The sequence below is a fragment of the Taurulus bubalis genome (assembly GCF_910589615.1).
Source record: "Taurulus bubalis genome assembly, chromosome: 7".
NCBI lineage: Eukaryota > Metazoa > Chordata > Actinopteri > Perciformes > Cottidae > Taurulus > Taurulus bubalis.
The window spans coordinates 16,213,045-16,233,065 of record NC_136595.1 but is presented as its reverse complement, the minus strand read 5'-3'; the positions used below and the strand labels follow the sequence as shown (position 1 = coordinate 16,233,065).

Genomic DNA, 20,021 nt, shown 5'->3' with positions numbered 1-20,021 from the left:
TCCGTTTATGTCCCTTTTTTTTTTACTGTCAATGCATTGAGTTGAGTTTCCCTGGCTGCTCAGCTCTAAAGGAAATTGATTTCTAATAATTTGCTAATCATGTTGATTCAGAGAGTATCAGTAGAGCTGAACCCTAAAAGTCAGGGAAAATGGCAGGCAACCAACAGGTGTATAGCTAGCAAATAGCGGCTTCTGGTAGCTTCAATCTTCAACCTTGTCTGCTCGCTGACAGTTTGACTGAAGCTATAGTTGCTCACTATATTATCTCTATTATTATCATTCCTCTCCTCAGGCCCCCTCCCCCTAGACGAGCAGCGCCACCTGCCACCTGCTCATTTTCCCAGCATTCTTATCACCCCGCCAGCCGTAGGATCGAGGCCCACACAAACTGTATGCCATGACAAACACAAGTTGGTTTGGAGAGGTGAGGGGGAGGGATAATGATTGTATTTTCATCCGCTTCTGCAGTGAGTAGAGAAAAGCCAGACATAGTTCGGAACATGGACACCCAACGCTCACCTCTCCTTACCAGCAGGTCACATAGCTGGAACACCCTGGGGATTTTGTCACTCACTCTGTTGTTTCTTTTCTGATGGATGTAACTCTATTTGTGGCGTTTCAAAGTTATGGCTGCCAAAAGTGATTTGCGATAGGTTGTTCAAGAGGCATTTGTTGTGTCATGCCTTCCTTGTAGTTTGGTCTTTGTTAAGACAATAGGGAGGGTAAGAAATAAACAGGCTCATGGTAAAATTGGTCAGCAGGGTAGCTTGTGCTGGAAAAAAGTATCAACCACTCCGTGATTTGTGATACATTGATGACCAATTAGTTGAACAAAATCCTATTGTTGGCAATGAAACCACACACTGAGGCTCTTTCCAATTAAATTACCCAACTATGAACTAAAAATGAGCTACAGTACATTCAAGTTGAGCATAATTAAGTGTTCGAAACGCTCCGAGAACAACAGCCGCTGTTCTAGGTGAATTAATGCCCGTTCCCAGGTGAATACAGGACCTGTTTGGCTCAAGGCGAACAGATGCCAAGACAGGACTGCACCAAAGGGCGGCTGCTCGAGACGTACCAGCATTGATGTCAGCTTCAAACCTCACCTGTAGTATTTCGAGACAGCATTGATTCGTGTCCAGCAGAGAGAGACGGAAAGATAGAAGCACAGCTATTGTTTATGTACAAGTCGTTTGAGGCAGATAAACTCGTGGTTTCTGTGTGTGTGTGTGTGTGTGTGTGTGTGTGTGTGTGTGTGTGTGTGTGTGTGTGTTCTCCCCCCATCTTAGAAAACTAGCATGATTCTCTCCATTCATTAAGGCTCCACAGAAGGAGATTCCATTAATCTGTTCATTAGGCCACATCAAAAATGGAACTACTTATTAAAACCAGATCCAGCTGTGTACTCTCGTTAAAGCCTGCCGTACCGTACGAAGCTTAACAATGCTCGTGGCACTAAACCAAAACCCGACCACAAGAAAGGGGGGGGGGGAAGATTCTACTACATTGGCCTGTTTTGACTCAACACACCATGATAATTGCTCTACTCTTAGCAGGGGGCTATGAATAAACATTACTTTAGTCAGCGAGCATCTGAATGCTCCATTTCCAATTAATTTACATTTACGCAGAAATGGAGGGAATATCTGCTCTTAATCATTATGTTTTATTTTCTCAATTTCCCCCAAGTCTTTTCTCATTCTCTCATTCCCTGTCTGGCACTTTCATTCCCTCTCTCAGCCACGCTCTCTTTCTTTTTCTACCTCTCTCTCTGGAAAATCCCATTAATCTCAGCCAGTGGTTTTGAACAAAAGCTATGGGCTAAGCGATTGATCCTGGCATTGATCCCATTCGCCTGAACGATCATAAAGGTGTTAAATTGGTTTCTTGGAGGATATGTATTTTTCATTGCTAGCTGCTGCAAGAAGAAGTTCCTGCTTGGAATTACTCGCAATTCTTTAACCAAACACTGGTGATGATATTAAAATATTAAATAGATCACACCTTGAAACGCCTTAAATGTGGATTTTGAAGCCAGTTTTCTGGGGAGTGTGTTTTCTGCATCAGCATGAACCTTAGAAGCTAAATCCTTATAATGAGTTTTGCTCCATCCAAGGACAGATAGAGACTTGGGATTGTCCAAATGTGTAAAGTGGAAGCAAAAGTCGAAAATTAATTCACTACTATACTATATGTTGCAGAAAATTCCACTGTGAATTTACACCATGTAACTCAAATATTACATTTGACACATGATGGTTTTCAACTACAAAATGATAATGTGTCATGGCCAGCTAACATTTACTGACTATTTCAGAGTAAAGGTTTGTCATAGGACAAATAGATATAGTGTGGTACCGAAGCAAATGTTTCACTTATCGAAATGGGGAAGTGAGAAACACTTCCAGGGAATAACAAGACAACACCTTTGTTTCCTACTCAGTCGACATTAGTGGAAACAGTAAATTAGCAGTTATCTAAACTTTCCATGACGACGTGGTGAGATAAGAATGAACTGACTGAATAAATCAGAGGTTTTACTGCTCCGGGTCAAACTGCTCATTTGAACTTTGTTGTGTCATATTGAGAATAAATCTAAATCAGGAATGCAATCAGCCAGTGTTGGACTGCATTGAGTTCCTTGAAATAGTATTCAGGACTTGCTTGCATGAAAACACAATACGAAGTGCTTGTCAGCTCCATGTCAGAAAGTTCATATTATCTGAGAGAGCAGGCAGCAGATCTTGTAAGATCAGGCGCCATGAACGTTGCTCATTTGACAGAGCAAAGGAAGAGCTTGTCAGGGAAACAGCTCGTGTCGCTGGCACTTAAAAAGGTCAGCGAACTGAACCCCAACCCCTGGTCCACCCTCACGCCTGTCTGTCTGTCACCAGTTCCCCATTTCCAGGCGGGTGTCCCCAGCCCTCGTCTAGGCTGCTATCACCCGCCGTCATCCCTTCTGAGCTGGCCCCCTTTGATGACCCAGGCCTCTTGTCAGGGAAGAGCTTCCAGGCAGGCAGAGTGAGGACAGCTCTTTGAAGAGGACCCCGACACTTGCCAGCACTGCTGACATGCAGGGGGGGTCCTTTGAAGGGCCTGGGTCTTACATGTGCCCATCCGTCCATACACACACACACACACACACACACACACACACACACACACACACGCACACAAACGTTGTTACAGGGTATATGGAGAACTGAAAAAAAGAGAAGTCCCTCCTTTGACTGTGTTTCTTGCTCTCTGATGGTTTTAATGAAGGCATTTGAATTTGATCATCCTGTGCTTGAGACGCATTCAGAGTGGGACTGCAAAAAAATAGATGTATAGGAGTGAGGAGGAGTGAGACAAAGAGAGTCCATGATGCTGTCAATTTTTTTTAGAAAAGGTCACAGAAGCTTTGTTGTATTTTGCCATTTGACTTTCACTGATGAAAGAGAAATGGGAGACGTAAGGCCTTCAATGATTGGGTACTTTTGGGATTGTCTTTGCTCTATTTTGCTTCGCTATTTATTCATTGCATTTTGTAAAAGGTTTATTTGAGTGTAGAGCCAGGTCAATGCTAATGCATAGCTATTGTTTTGTCTGTCTGAAAGGTAAACAGACACTGTTTGACACCAGCCCCAATCACCAGTCATAACAGTCCTAATCAACCAGCAATAGACTTCAGACTTGGCCACAGCCACTGTCATACGAGGTAATAAAGTTGTTGTTCTTTTACCTAAGGTCATTGTAGATTTCAACAAACGGACCACTGTGCAATTTCCAGACAGCACAAAAAGAAATTCCTTTCAGCAGTGTTCATGCTGCACCTGTGTGTGTCGGAAGGGTTTAACATCGATCCACATTCTTCACCCGACAAGTTGTGGTTGACATTGCTGATGAACATCGCAGACAGTTCTCACGACAAAACCACAGTGTGCCCAGAAAGACACATTATTCCCAATGATACCACGAAGAGGACAATGTTTGTTGGGGGGAGGAGAAAGAAAGAGCCTCTCATACATTTTCCTCATTCCTTCCTTCTCAATGTGGCCTTTTTTTGGTCTGAGTCTGGCTATGCGGAGTAATGATTAACACTGCCAGCCATGGGAAGAGACTAACAGTAACAATGGAGGGGGTTGTTTTGGTATACAGAACCAGCGATTGACCTGCCTCTGCTTCCCAAGCTCACCTGGCAGGTCCCTGGGAGCCAGCGGCTGGCATTCAGGGGAAGAAAAAAAAAGGCTACTTAATCATTATCATCTGTGGAATCACTCAGAAACTGCTGGCAATGGGCAAACAGAAAAACATGGTAAAATTGTGACATCAGGCACGGAGCAAAGTGCTCAACTGAGTGATGAGGACGCTTTAGAGAGTGTATGGGGGACTTTTGAGCTTTATGCAAGGTTCTTAACTTGCAAACAGCTGCCTGTGATGTTTACAGGTCGCTGAGGCCGACAGAGGGCCTCAACCTTTTGATTTGAGGGTGGGATACTTGATTTTTCCTGTGTGAGGGAAATGTAATCAATCAAAGGACATGTAAGCATGGTAGATGATGCCACGATGCCCGGATAGCTTTTTATAGACAGTTTCTACATTCTACTTTGGTGCAGTTTAATGCACAGTAGCTCCTCATGTTGATCTCCTCTGGATTGTTTTTCTAGTTGAGTCAAGTAGTTGACATGATGTGTTTTTTTTTTTTTTTTACCAGGTGGACGACCAGATGAAGCTGCTGCAGAACTGCTGGAGTGAACTTCTCATCCTCGACCACGTCTTCCGGCAGGTGATGCATGCCAAGGAGGGCTCCATCTTATTGGTCACTGGCCAGCAGGTGAGTTGGTTAAAACCCACACTGGAAACTCTACCTCCACCCTTTCCCCTTTCCTCCAAAACCCTGCCAACCATGCTTCACTTGCTCCTCAGGGGACCCTGCAACACCTCAACATGTTCCTTAAAGCCTTATTGATCACGCAGCCGCTGAGTCCTTGCTTCATTAAAAATAGATAACGCTTTATAGATATATACTAATGTCACCAGAATAATCAATTTAGCATTTTTTTCTAAGTGCATAAAGACTGCCAGCGCATAAATAAAGCACTCGGTTGCGCATGGTGCAGCATAGTGAGTGGGTGGACAGATAAAGAATGTGGCTAAGTATGTTATTTTGTTGTACTGAGGCCCTGAAGGAACTTGGTGGGAGCTGATGCCTGAGGCCCAAATTGAGGTCCTCAAAGCCTCAGGATACTGTGATTCTGTTTCACCTCAAACACACTCACACACACACAAACGCATGTGCACGCGCACACTAACACACAACACACTGTCAAATAGTAAACACACAAACCCTGAGCAGACTCCTTCAGTATTCAATGATTTTCATAATCTCCTGCACACACAAAGACATAAGACTTCTCATCATGAATATGCCTCTGACCAGTGGCATGGCTGTCAGTGAGATGAGAAGTCATAAATTATAGATTGGCTGGCTCTTCAAAACATTGCTCTTCAACAAAATGTTTTACAACAATAGATGCTGCTATAAATATTGCAGTACGGCAAGTGCACCGTACACAGGGAAGTACTGCTTAGCCAAGGTTTTGGTTAGATTTAGTAGCTGAAGAAGAACTGGCCGTAGTAAATAGTCATTAGTACTTCAAGGGTTGAGTAGTCCAAACCATGGTTAATAGTAGTATAAGTTGGTATATACATGAGCTAAATATGCAGACGAATAGGTGAAGAGAAAACAAAGACAAAGTAAGAAGGAAAAGCCGAAGAAAGGAGAAATATTGATGGAACAGGTGGAAGAGAGCTTTAGAAATTATGGAGGAGGGCAAATGAAAAGAGGAGTATGCACAATAGAAGAGGTGGAGGAGAAAAAGAAAGGGATGAAGGAAAGAGAAGGAGCCGTGATAGAAATCAATGGAAGCAAACGGCGAAGGAGAAGGGAAGAAAGATGGGGAGTGAAGAGGAGGAAATGAGCAGAGAGGTGGAGGAATGACAATGAAAGAACATGGCAGAGAGGAAAGAGATAAAGAGGTCTGTTGAGAAAAGCAAAGGAAGACAAGATGTGAGGAATGAGAAGGAGATACAAATACAATGGTCCTAAGGAAGACGTGAAGAAGATAAGGAGGTGCTGGCATGAAGAAAGGAGACGGGAGAGGAAGGATATAAGGAAGGGCAGACTAGGGAGGACAGGAGGAGAAGTTAAAGGTGGTAGGGAACCAGAAAGGAGAGAGAAGGAGATGTGAGGAGGGATCGAGGAGATGATGAGAGCAGTTTGAAAAGACCAGAGCAGTAAGGAGGAGGAGGGCCTGATAATCAGGGGAGGCAAAGGACGGCAGTTTCGTTTGCATACCGTGGTTAATGAACAGCTGGTGTTGGTGTGTGTGTGTGTGTGTGTGTGTGTGTGTGTGTGTGTGTGTGTGTGTGTGTGTGTGTGTGTGTGTGTGTGTATGTGTGTGTGTGTGTGTGTGTGTGTGTGTGTGTGTGAGGCTCTGAAACTGTTCATTATATCCTATTATTCTCTGCCTGGCCAGGGGTGACAGCGCAGCGATAACACCAGGGATATTTAGAGCACAGTAGCAGCATTATCCAAAGCAAATGCTACACACATCCCACAATGATTGTTTGGGCCAACATACTGTTCACTGGCCACACTGGGCTGTAATGTGCTAAATCAGTTGTGACTATATGCTCATGTTATTGGCAATTAGGATATTCTAAAAATGAACCATCATGTTCAGTGAGTTATTTGTGATAAAATGGACGTTTTTGTTGAAGATAGCTAAGTTTATGATTTTCTACTAGTCGGGTCCATATGGTTTGCCGTTGCATTGCATCCTTGTCTATTCTGCTGAATGTACAGGCCAAGTGACAAAAGGCAGGACTCAGCGTGTTGTCATTTTCTATTAATTTTCTTCATATATTCCAATAAGGCAGATCAGGCCACTGATCGTTAACGTTTAGGTTGATAACGTGTGTGTTGGGAACAACTTAAATGTCCTCAAGTTGGCAGATATTTTCTGGTCTTTTCAGAAAACTCTTTTGAACAGACAATTTCTCCCCTTTTGCTTTGAATCAAGCCTGTTCTTTGCTCTCGTCAGTCAAACGCTGCACTCATACTTGAAAGGAAATCCATGGTGCCAGCAGATTTACTGTTGTAGCCTGTCATTCAGTTTCTGTCCTCTGTCTCTTTCGTCCTAAAGTATTTCACTTGCTAATTTCTGTCTTTTTTCTTATTTTCTGTCTTTCTCTGAACTGCTTCATGCGGTCATGTCAGTAGTGAGAAATGGCCATGAATGTTTTTTTGGGGGATTGTGGGGGGAAGAAAAGAGGCTTGTTCTTTATCCTGTCACAGCATCAAACGTACAAATGTGTGCATACATGAAAAGACAAAGATTGGACTGAACTGTTGAATGATTAAGCAAGGCCTCACAGCTTGGTAGTCAGTTTTCGGTATTAAAATCTTGATATTTTGATAGCACAACGCTCCTGGTGTAGATGAAATTCAAATGAAGAAGAAATGCAAAAAAAAAAAGTTTCTTAGCCAGTGGTATATTTATTTGCTTTTAAACAAGGTACATTTTCCATCCCTTTGTTCCACACCCATCAAAGCCCTCTACCCATCAAACCGAGCTCACCTTCCATATCCATCGTTAATGTTCTGCTGAGGCTGTTTATCGTATTCATGATGGGTTAGGATTTGAAGGTTTATTCATATATTTACTCTCTATGTCTCTCCAGGAGGGATAATAAAGTAGTATTGATTGATTGACTGATGCGCAGGTCACCAGGGTTAGCGCTAAGTCTGCTATAGTGACATTATAGCATTTTTTTTCCTTCTCTCTTTTTACTTGAGGCTAGAAGGCAATAACCTAAGGCATCACCATCAACAGTCCAATCCTTCAATGAAGTTATTTCATGCACAGTTGATTTTATGTAAATTGATTGACATCTTAGAAGGGGGGCAGTGTCATAATTCTTAACCGTCTCGAAGGTGGGAAGGAGGAAAGAGAGAGGGAGACAAAGGAGTTAAGGATAAATCGTAAGAGGAGGTACAGTAGTGTAGTAAAAGAGAAAGATAAGAAAAGCCGAATAGAAGAAGAGGAAAACATGATTTTTGCAAACATTTACTTTACGTCGACCCTTCGCTGCTCCAATCATTCTCTTTACACAATAAATTAATTCCAAATCCGGAGGTGTTTTTAATTGCAAATCGAGGCTCACAGGGACCCTCTTCCTCCCTGAGCTTTAGGAACTGCACACGCCAACATCTACCTTCCCCAGGAAACCCGAGCATAGTCAATTATGGTAATGAATTGTCAATAAATATAAACATGTAATATGGTCTTGCTTACTCTGAGTGGCAGCTAAGGACTTGCCTCCCAGACAAATGTATAATGGATAATCTATCCATCTATCTTGTTTTTGTCGTTTCTCTGCATGCATGTTTTTGTGTTTCTGTGTAACACCAAACATGAACGAGAACAGAGAACAGAGAGCAAGAAGTCAAGTCTGGCAGGTCTAGTCAGATGGAGGTGAACTCCCATGCTCACTCCATACGCCAACAGCATGTTGTCATAAAAAATAGTTAAACTGAAAAAAAAACTACTGCCTGCAGCTGCTTTCTTGACACCTACACCAATGTATCATGTTCTGAAAGACAGACCAAAGCTTTTGACTTTGTGTTGAGAGTGCAGGAGAGCAGGCACAGGGATGAAGAAAATCATTACATTGTGTTCATGGCGCTGATGTGTTCAGGGTACAGTCATGTGTTGCACAGTTATCAATCATTTTTGCGTGTTGGGATATATGTTCATTGATTGAAATAACCCTTGAATGGACATAAGCATCGCAAAGAGATATCCACAGTTAGACATACTGAAACCAAGTGAATAAAAAGTAAGAGACGGGAAGCTAATATCTGTTAAATCTGCTGTATCTAAACCAGAGGAGGTTGCTCGTCCTCTTCCTTTTTAAAGAGTAATTGGTTGAAATAAACCATTAATAAGTGTCAGTATGATAAAATAACCCTGCTGTCCTCCTTTGGGTGGGATCTCGTATATCATATTTTTTCATGCTAATCTGTTGGCCAGAACACGTAAAATAAGGCTCAAACAAAGGATGCCCTTCAACCAGATTAAAATATTGACATTGGTCCAATGATTATTTCCAAATGTACTCAACTCTCAGTTAATACAGTATCATCTTATAATATACATTTTAAAGTACATATTGCTAACTATTTAAAAAAAAAGCTAACTAGCACATTTTAATTTCTTTAGGCTTTTTCAACTGAGTTTCTGCCTTTTTATTGTTTTATTTTAGCCAAATACTTGCGTTAGGCAAAACACGGTTAGCTTGTTGTAGCAGTCCTGGAGAACTGTTAAGGTAAGCAGGGGGGGTTCAGCAGAACGCAGTAAATGAAGCAGCCTCGGGCCTCGCTGCCTCAGCTGTCCAGCGGGACTATACGGTGGCGTACAGCAGCCGGACGTGCTGCTGCTAACACCTCATTGAACTGACAGGCTACTAATGAAACATTACGCACAAACAACACAATATTCATTCCCATCCAGAGCCTGCAGTGATTGTTTTTGATATTTAAAATGTGTGCATAAGAAAGTAGAGATAAGTTGCCAATAGTGTAAATTAACATGGCGCCATGGGTGGGAGTCACCAGCCTCCACTGATCTAAGCATGCTGAGCGATCTATTTAGCTGGCTATCCTTGCTACCCTACAAATTGCTAACAAGCTATAGCTACATAGACATGCAATTCAATCCACAAATCAAAGAAAAACTCTACAGAGTATACCTTTAATCCATAAAGTTCTGCCTTCAGAGCATGTGTTCACATCCCTCTCTCTCTGCTTATTCCAGGTGGACTATGCAGTGATTGCTTCACAGGCTGGAGCCACCCTCAACAACCTGTTGAGCCACGCCCAGGAGCTGGTGGCCAAGCTACGCTCCCTGCAGATGGACCAACGGGAGTTTGTCTGCCTCAAGTTCCTGGTCCTATTCAGCCTGGGTGAGTCTATGAAAGCACTGAAGTGAAACGATTTGAGGGGGAGATACGGCCAAACGCTCCTGGTTAATTTTTCCTGTTTAATTAAAGTTGCTGCTCCTGGGGTATGGGTGGTGGATGATGAGCGCAGTGATGCAGGTGATAGAGAGAGGCAGGAAGAAAGTAAAGGAAGGAAGGAAGGAAGGAAGGAAGGAAGGAAGGAAGGAAGGAAGGAAGGAAGGAAGGAAGGAGGAAAGGAGGTGGGAGTGGAGCTTGAAGGGACCTGTGACTGGAAGGGCCAGAGGAGAAAGTGAGGAAGAAAGGAAATAGGGGAAGTATGGTGCTCTTTCAACAGAGGACGGGAGATGGCAAGCATTGTTTTTATTGAGCTTCAGCGGGAGAGAATGGAAATGAGGGAGTTGGAGGTGAAGTGAGGAGGTGAGAAGGGTGGAAGCCGTAGATAGGAGGATGATGAAATAGAAGAGAGTAGGAATTGGTGGGAGGCAGGTACCATGAAGCCTTGGGGATGGACATGTGGGAGGAAGCTGAGGCTGGGAAGAGAGAGGGAGCATGGAATTTGGGAGGGAAGGGGAGGGATATGTAGCCAAATAAGTTAAGGGACGAAAAGAAGGGGTACATAAATGTGTGTGGGGGCGTGCGTGTGCGTGTGTGTGCGTGTGTGTGCGTGTGTGTCTTCAGATCCCAAAGCTGCTCTCTAAGCCGAGGTCAGACATTGCCAGGAGACTGTCATCTCTGTCTCTTACCTAACAAGTCTGCAGCAAATGGCCTCTGAGGAATACACACACACACACACACACACACACACACACACACACACACACACACACACACACATACACTTGACCAAACCTATTTTAACATCCTACATTACTGAGGCCAATGATGTCAAGGTAGCTTCGCTCAACCTGGCCCCTCTATGGCACCAAGGCAGCAGTGGCATACATATGATGAATATGTTCCTCATCCTCTGTTACCCTTCCCTCCATCCAACTGTAATCCACAGGGGTCATACTTTCACTACTTTACTTCACTAAACAAAGAAAGAGAAACTTATGAATTGCTAGGCAAAAGTGCACATATATACAGTCCACACACACTGAGGTGATCAGGCAGGATTAATGTCTGTGTTAGGTACAGCTAAGAAAGAGGGAGGGATGGAGTGGGTTGCAGTGGGGCTTTGGAGTCGGTGTGTCTGTGTGCATGAGCGGGTTTTGTTTGTGTGGGTTTTTTTATGGGGCAGGGGTGTTGCTGGGGCTCAGGGTCTAAATAATTTGGCAGAAACATCATCCATAATGAAAGGCTCACCTGAGGGATGTGTATCGCCCCCGGCAGTGCCTGTTCAGGCCTACTGTGAAAGAAGCCCGACACAGATGGCGCAGCGGCGGCTGAGGGGATCAGCGTTGGTGGAGGTGGTGGGGGTGAGGGATGGGGAGGGGCTCAAGCAATGTAAAGCTAGGAGATTTAGAATTGATCTGATGAATATCTCACACCGCTGAATAGAGATGTGAGGTTGAGATACATACATTTACCTGAGGGAAAGGGCATCATATGTGTGGCAATGAGACAGCAGGAGTGCATTCACACATCTGTGTGTATGTCCACACATCTGACACAACGAGGGACCGTCTTGCACTGACTGCCGAAATAAAAGATTAGACTCTCCCTTGTTATTAGCTTCATTTAAACCCTAACACTGGTCGCTGTATTCTCAGCTGAGGCTGATGGGGTTCATCATGTCACTGGTTTAATACGAGGATGTTACTGTTTGTTCTAATTTAATGTTATATATATATATACTGTTGAATATATCTGAAAAAAATAGTATGCCTTTTACTGGGCATAACTCACCCATGTCTGCACAATATTTGATAGAAAGCAAGCATTTAAAAAAAGATGGTATTGGACATAAAGATGTTTAGGTGTTGAAGATTACTACATAAACTACTGCTCTTCCATGTGAATCATGGAGGTAGTGGTTTTACTCCCTCCATCTCCCGGCCTCTTTTTCTTTCCCTGTCTTTTTTGTATCTCAGTATGTCTGCCTCGATCTCTATCTTCATCTCTCTCTCTTTCTGTGGATCGGTCACCTCCTCCCTGCCAGAAGAGCTCTTAGTTAGGCCAGTTGTCGATAAAGACAAGGATATAGATGTCCCTCCAGTTGAGAGCAGACACTTGTCCTGATCTGTGTGTGTGTGTGTTTGTCTTTCTACGGCTCTGCTCTCTCTCTGTCCCCTGTCACTCTTTGCTCGTCTTTACTGAAGGCTTTCACCCTCTATCAGGGAGGAGATTATCACTCTTAGAGCATTGATCTCGTAAGTGTTTGCAGGACTGTGAGCAATGATTGTGTGCGTTGGGTGTTGAGCAAGATACCCAGAGAATAGCAGAGATGGAGAGAGTGAGTGCCCCGTGGGTCAGAGTTCAGTAAAGGATCACTAGTAGTTGTAAGGTGTCAGAACACTGTTAATGGGACTTTGATTTCCTTTAAAAGGCTTACAGGCCTAATAGAAAGACTGGTGACATAAAAGCCCAGAGGTGAGAAATGGGTCAAAAGTTCAAATTCAGACTGAGGAAGGTGAAAAAAGACTGTTCCCACTTTGGTGGAATTAACTCAAAACTACACTCCAGTATGCTAAGTAAAATTCACTTTGTACTAGGCATCTTCCAGGTAGTATAAGAATAATAATTATAAAAAAGCTTTACTGATAGACGCCCCCCCCAAAATTCATACAGATATTGATGATGCACACACACAGACATTTTCTATACTTGCAAGCAGATGCAGTGGCAGAGGTCAGAGAGTGTTCAGCCAGCCACCAGTTAACCCAGCTCTACAGGTCAGACCCCATCAGGTGTAATTGGGTAAGACAGGCGCTGCCAGTCCTTGTCAGCCGAGAGGAGAACCAGAGTAGCTGCCAGACCAGCGCGGGGTGGTAAATGATCCCAGCGGAGTGAGCAGATTTGTGGACATAGCCCAAAATAATGCTCCTATATTGAGGCCTTTAGAAGGAACAAAGCCAGTGAAAAGCTGCTATAATGTTGAGAAGGCTTGTGTTTGATTCCTCTGAAGCAAAGGTTTATTTCACAAAGGTAGTTCCATTGACTATGTAAATGTAATTTCCATGTGTTTCCCCTTATGGTGCTTTAAATGAAGGAATGCGTTAAAAACTGCATTTTTCATTTATTTTATGTATTACAGTACTGTAAGTCTAGAACCCCAAACACTGGAAAAACACTCAACCATAATGTCATGCATGTTTATTTAATCTTCCCATTCCAGCTGTTTATTTGAGCTATATAATTCCACTATCAATTAAGGCTGCAACTGATTATTTGTTTTTCTATTATTGATTAATTTGTTCATTATTTTCTCAAATAACTGATTAAAATAGTAAATAACGACCTCCAGCATGGAATAGTTGCATCTCTAGTATCAGGTTCTTGCTTGCCTTCAAACACAAGCATAGACAATTATTTACATTTTTCTTCTCAGCCAGTAGGACACAACAAGATTGCTGGTTAGGTAATACGGTGTTTAAAAGTCTAAGCAATATGTGTATCACTAAATAACAGACTAGAACACAAAACAAAATCGTTTTCAAAATACAAAGCAAATAAATATTCCAAACATGATGAAATGATGTGTACAGTAATGTTGGCTGTTCTTTATTCAAGGTCGGTGATCAAAAATCAGTTCTGTTGTCCATTCATAAGAAACCAAGACAGCCAGTGATTCAAGAGCTGCCTCAGCACCGCATTAACTGTCTGTCAAGTGATTAGTCAGGCTCTGGGGTTGGAGTTTAGAGACACCCACCTATCCATCCCTCCTGCCTTCCATCCCTCACTATCCAGCCCCTCTGCGTTGTCTCTCCTCTCATTGCTCTGCCCTTTCCCTCTCTTTTTTTCACATCCATCTTTGTATGCCTCGATCTATCACAACTCCATCCTCCCATCCACCTCCTACGCTCCTCATTTAACTTCACCCACGTCTGAACTGCCATTCATCTCTTTCCCTCCTTCCCTCAGCTTTCCCTCCAGCCCTTTCCTTCCTTTAAATGTCTTAACTACAGTCATTTAAACTTGTGTTGAGTTGGTCTGTAATTTCTTAAAACCTTTGAAATCAAGTATAACATAGGGCTGAGATCATTCCACCAATCTCTAAATACTGTAAATAACAAGTAACATGACTTTGTAATATGCTATATTGAAGTATATGTTTAAAATGAAATAAGTATGATTTTATTAAAACAAGTGAAATTGTGTTACAAAAACATTTCAGAAGTGATTCAATATAGATTTGTTTCCCCTGTCGCTTTAACCAACCTCTCTGTTTACCTTTCCATTCCTATACTTCTCAGCCCCTTCCCCACCTTTAATCTAAGCCGGGATCGTTCATTAGCATGTTGAGTGCGCCACACACCAAAGACAGGTTCTGTGCACCACGAGGTCAGACACCAATCTGCTGACAACAACACAAACACAGCAAACGTGATTGACCTTGATGAAAAAACACAATTACTCTTGCTTTCTTACTCTCTCTCTCTCTCTCTCTCTCTCTCTCTCTCTCTCTCTCTCTTTCTCTCTCTCTCTCTGTATCATATTTGTTTCTCCACGCAATGAGAGAAAAAATAAAGAAGTAATTCCCAGACAGGTACGTCCTAATTAAGCAACAGCCGAGGCTGCTCAGAATCAATGCCCTGATCCCTGGCCAGCGAGCAAGTGAGCAAGTAAGCTGGCTAATTTATGCACACCACCCGCCCGCTCCCTCATATGGCTTGGCCAATATTCATTTCCTGAAACGAACCAAATCATTTAGAATTTGGTCGGGGATTGATTAATATTGTGATGCAGCGGCGGTTCAATATGTATACCCATTGAGACTAAGGAATGGGCCAAATCATGGAGCATCATGGAACAAAAATGACACTTCACAACTTAATTAAAAGCAACATAATTGGGACTTTTTTCATCTTTTTGAGCTGCTGGTTTTGTAGGACCCTTTTTACAGGGCTGTAAGGCAACAGAATGGCTCATCATCCGTACATTTGACCTGATCAATACATGTATAAAGGTACGGTTAGTGTGTGTATGGATTGCTCTGGCTTACTCAACATAAAATGTGTCTTTTCCTGCTCTCAAGAGGGACCAGGAAACAAATAAAATAAAGCATATTTAACTATAAGAAACAGCAGAAATCACAGATGTAAAAAAATGACTACAAACCTCTATATCCCCCAAGACTGCTACTAGGGAGTAACTTTGACTATTTACAATAGTAAATAGTGCAACTACCTCAAGTTCTGAGATAAATTCACGCGTGAAGACACTAGACTTGAAGAAGATACACAGGTTTTACAGACATTTCAAATGCCTTTGCTGAAATTTAATTTTAACATTTCATATTTACCCACACCCATGATCATACAAAAATATACCCAGATACTGTTAGACACGTGTGTGAAAAGTGGCACAAATACTGCTTCATAGCATGTATGGCACGCAGCCCCTATGTTTGACTAATGTTTCCATATGCCACAAATTACAGGAACTGGATTGGCGCGATGACAGCAGTAATGGGAAATAAAGTAGCAGTGATTGCAGTTGGACTAACACTATATATGTAGTACATGGTTCATAAAGTGCATTCCATGCACCGAGTGACTGCATCTAGTGCTTTTTCATCACTCTGTTTGGAAACTTGTGAAGTGCTCGGCAAACATGTGCTGATTGACAAGTATTGGACTCTCAGTTTTTCAAACAAACAAATCTTTTCAAGCCCCCATCAGCCGCCCTCGGGCATCCATGTGACGCAGGACACAGACACAAAATATTTGCTCAAATGTTGTCACCGGCAGAAGAGCCAAACCCAGCTAATCATGTTTGAGTGTCCCGACTTTTCTTTCATTTTCTTTCATCTCATCAGGAGCAGTTGGGAGTGTGCCCTGAAGCAATGAACCTAATACTTCCGCTTATTTTCTGTTAATTTTAGCCTAAGAAATCTGACATGGTGTGCAGTCAGCTCCTGATGCCGGCCGCCACTTTGTAGGGAATTCCATGTAATGAGGCTGCCTAAAAGGCTTTCAGACTTTATCAAGCAATAAAAGCTCCAGGTCTCCAGCCTACCACTATTACCTGGCAATACTGCAGGCTGTTGCCATTAAGCAGCAGTTGGGGTGAGTTGTGATGGTGGGGATATTGAGGATCCCCTTTCACCCTTGACCTGATCCCTCTTTAGCCTTCGCCTTATACATCTTGCCTGATATACGTTACAGTTTTCTGATGGATTTTGACATTTCCCAGATCTTTCCAATTTACAGCTCAAGCTTGCCTTTTTTTCTTCTCTTTTTTTTTTTAGGTCTTATCACATTCTTACAAGGATTTATATGGTGAGGTTGTTGACATTGTTCTTTATCTGGTTCAAACATATCTGTTATCAGAGAGTAAAGAAACATAATAGGGGCCCTATGTTTACTTGGAGAGTTATAAATTGATAGACACTAGAAACAAACAATTGAGTGATACAACAAACAAAGCCACATCATTGCTGTTTGTCATGGCGGAGAGTGTTGTCCTATAATGACTGAATGAGTAAGATAATGAGATATATTTATGGGAATTAAATACTCATATAACCATATTTTGGGCTAGTAGTGACCTCAACTACTATTTTCAATAGTCCAGAGAAACCTTAAAGTGAAAGCACAGCATAGCCTTCAAAATGTTGAATTGTCTACATTTGGACATTTGTATGATGTGAATCTTACCACAAAGGAATAAATAGGCATATTTGTTATGTTTCATCGTTTTTTTCATGGCTCAAATGCGGTGAAGGTAAAAAAAAAGAGACCTGGTATTCAAATATTCAATTTCCAATGTAACCTCAAGAAAACATTCTTATTAGAATAACTGTATAATGAGCTAACATACAAGGAAGTAACAGAACATAGTCTTTATCACTGCTCAAGTACACTACTATGAATCCAAAGCATGCAACTTCATCACAACAGAGTGCTGTTTCAACAAGTACCGTAGTATTACAAGAGTTGTAATCCTTTTATTAATTTCAGCACTATCCACACCCAGTGACAACACGTGCAGCCCAGCTACCATCTGCAAGGTGGCAGTTGGATTTAATACACACTTTAACTCACTGCCCCGTCGAAGCAATACAGGACATATCCCTTAAACTTCTCCTCCCCTCCATCAATACACTCACTAACTACCGTAGCAGTGAGCACAACCAGACAAATGCTCCTGTAAAAGTTTTTTTTTTCACGAAAGAAAACACCTTTTCCTCTGTTCTGCCTCCTCCTCTGCTCCTGCACTCCCATGTGGTGTGATTTAAGATGGGTAAGCTATGGAGAAACTGTTGCCCTCCATCTACCCCCTCTTCCCCCTCTCATTCTCCCTCTCCCTTGGCCTTATTACAGGCTGTCAGTTTATTATAAAACATTAGGAAAGCAGAGGGACACTTGCAGTTACTGTCCTATCGATCGGCAGGGATAGATTCTGTGATTTAGAGTCCGCCTCTGCTCGCGCCCTCCACATACTCGGTCTCCTATTAAGGCACCAGCGCTTTGCTTTTGCTATTGATGTCTCAACATTAACAGTTACAAGCTGCTACAGAAAATCAATGTTCAACTTTTATTACCGGCTGCATAACGCAGAGGACCTCCCGCCAGCTGGTACTTAGCAGTCAAAAGGCGGCGCGGACGGTCCGCCCGGCACGTCAGGTGTTTTCTAAGTGATATCTGCAGTTATATAAATCCTGTGTACAGCATAATGGGGATTTCAGGGGGCAGTTGAGGGCCTAAGAGCTTAGGGGTACAGCATAGGAAAGTATAGCTCGCCAAACAAATTAACACATGCTTGCAAATATCAATGTTTGCACCTGGACAGAGATTTGAAAGTGTGAATTTATGACAGGGAGGGAAGTTTTTTTATTGAAAAACTAGAATAAAATATCTACACTTTTCATGAATCTCTTTGAACAGCCGTCAACACACCTCCCGTTCTCAGCCACAAAAACACTCATACTGTATACCGTAATGTCATCAAGCTAAAATGATGATCGATCCCTTCAACCACCACCACCGACTATCCATCCATCATCAGCAACAACGTGGATGTGTGCGGGCTGTAACCCAGGTAGCGTGGCTCTCGAGCGGCTGAGGCCTCTCAAACATTTATGAGGAGCTAGCGAGCCCTGGTACGGCAGCCCTTCTGGGACAAACAGCCCCCGGTCCTGTACTCTCAGTCCCGATCAATGGAACTCAAGTTCATTACACACACTTTTCAGCCGAACGTCAGCAACAGATTTTCCTCCCCCTCCCCCCACACCTCTTGCCCTGATCGCCGAGCAGTCCTCCGCTGGGGCTGCATTACACTAGCTTGTTTACGTGACTGCGTGTAAAGGAGAAGACGGGGGCAGAGAGTGTGTACCGGTGTGTGTGTGTGTGAGAACAGGCGCTCCCAGCGGCCAGAGCTTGAGGTTATCATTATGTACCTGTCGGTTCGCTGCAATGCTAATGCTAATGCATTCTCAGTGGCTGCAGTTTTGAGTCCCAGCGCTGTGCTAGCTAGGTTACTACTCCTCTCCAATTAGATGCTAAGGGATTCCTGTTTGGGGTAGGGAGGACAGGCCTGGGCTATCCGGGGCCCTGCAGAGAACCGGCTCACATTAGTCGAAGAAAACAGACTCAGAGTACAAATTGTGTATACATTGGAAAATCCCACTCTTGATTTGAATGATTTGACTGGAGACTATCTACTCCCTGGCGGTGATTTCACGTGACCTATTCAGTTCAGGGGACTTTTAAAAAGAGGTCCTGCACACTTAAACCTGTGATGAAACACATCAATGCTGATGTTAATGTTGACATTTCAAGGGCTCACCATGCCATCTACTGTTTTAAATCTGAACCTTGCAAAACCGTCGACCGATTGGGATTTATCTGTCATTCAATTTATATTAAAAAAATAACTTTAACGCCATGGGATATAATTTGTTTATGTGTGTATGGCTAAAAAACACCATGCACCATATTGATCAGACTGCCTGCCTTGACCTTACCTAAAAATTACATAAAAACATCAGCAAAGACTTACACAACCCTCCAAACATAGCTCGCTCAACCAGTGATCACTCTGTCTTGGTTGCTTTTTCTTTCCTTGTCTTGCTCTAGGAAGCCCTCGGCTTCACACACGCAACAATAAACACAAACACACATGCACACAAGAGGTGGAAACAATACTATAGTATAGTACTCAAGTAAAAGTACCGTTACTTTAAATATATATTACTCAAGTAAGAGTAATAACATTTCTGTAAAAACTGTACTATGTAAAAGTTAACAGTTACTCTAAGTAAACGTTACTACATTGCATTAAAAAACATATTATACAACTTCTAAATTAAACAACATATATATAGTTAACAAAGTAGATGGCATTAATGTCAACTTTCAGTGTGGCAAAAAATGAAAAAAAGTACTTTGCAGTCTGTGCATAAATACAAGTGATTCTCAATTATGAATATATGGTATTAATCATACCAAAAGGATGGTCAATAAATAAAACAAAAAATGGACACAACAGTGCCTGAAAAGTCCTTTAGAAATAATAGTAGAATAAAACATACGTAGAAACAATATAAACTCCACAGCACTTGCAGCCACTCATACACACATTTTGCAGTAAAGGAGAGACTGCACGGTTTTTACACACTACGAAGGGCGCACATGCAACTACGTTGTTACGCAATGATGTGGCTGTTGACATTCTAGTCTGGAGAGTCCAGTCAGTGTGTTGTTGTCCTCACTTTTCTGTCCGGCACAGCGAAGTCTGCTCAGCTAACGCACCATACTAAAGTTAAAAGTTGGTCCCGGAGGACCCACCGTGATCATGTTGGCATAAGCATGTTCGACAGACCCAGCGCGCCCCTACGGTTCAGGTCCCAAATATTATGGTGTGTCACTTAAATCAGTTATTATAGATGAAACATTTTACAATAA

The 20,021-nt window shown here is 42.5% G+C and overlaps 1 protein-coding gene across 1 annotated transcript in view; it reads left to right on the top strand.

Annotated features, from left to right (window-relative positions):
• The window catches only part of nr5a2 (nuclear receptor subfamily 5, group A, member 2), a 63,326-nt gene that overhangs the window by 32,145 nt on the left and 11,160 nt on the right, over window positions 1-20,021 (top strand). The window contains exons 5-6 of the mRNA XM_079220575.1: window positions 4,700-4,819; window positions 9,867-10,014. Of these exons, the coding sequence (XP_079076701.1) occupies window positions 4,700-4,819; window positions 9,867-10,014 (268 nt within the window). The remainder of the gene's footprint in view (window positions 1-4,699; window positions 4,820-9,866; window positions 10,015-20,021) is intronic.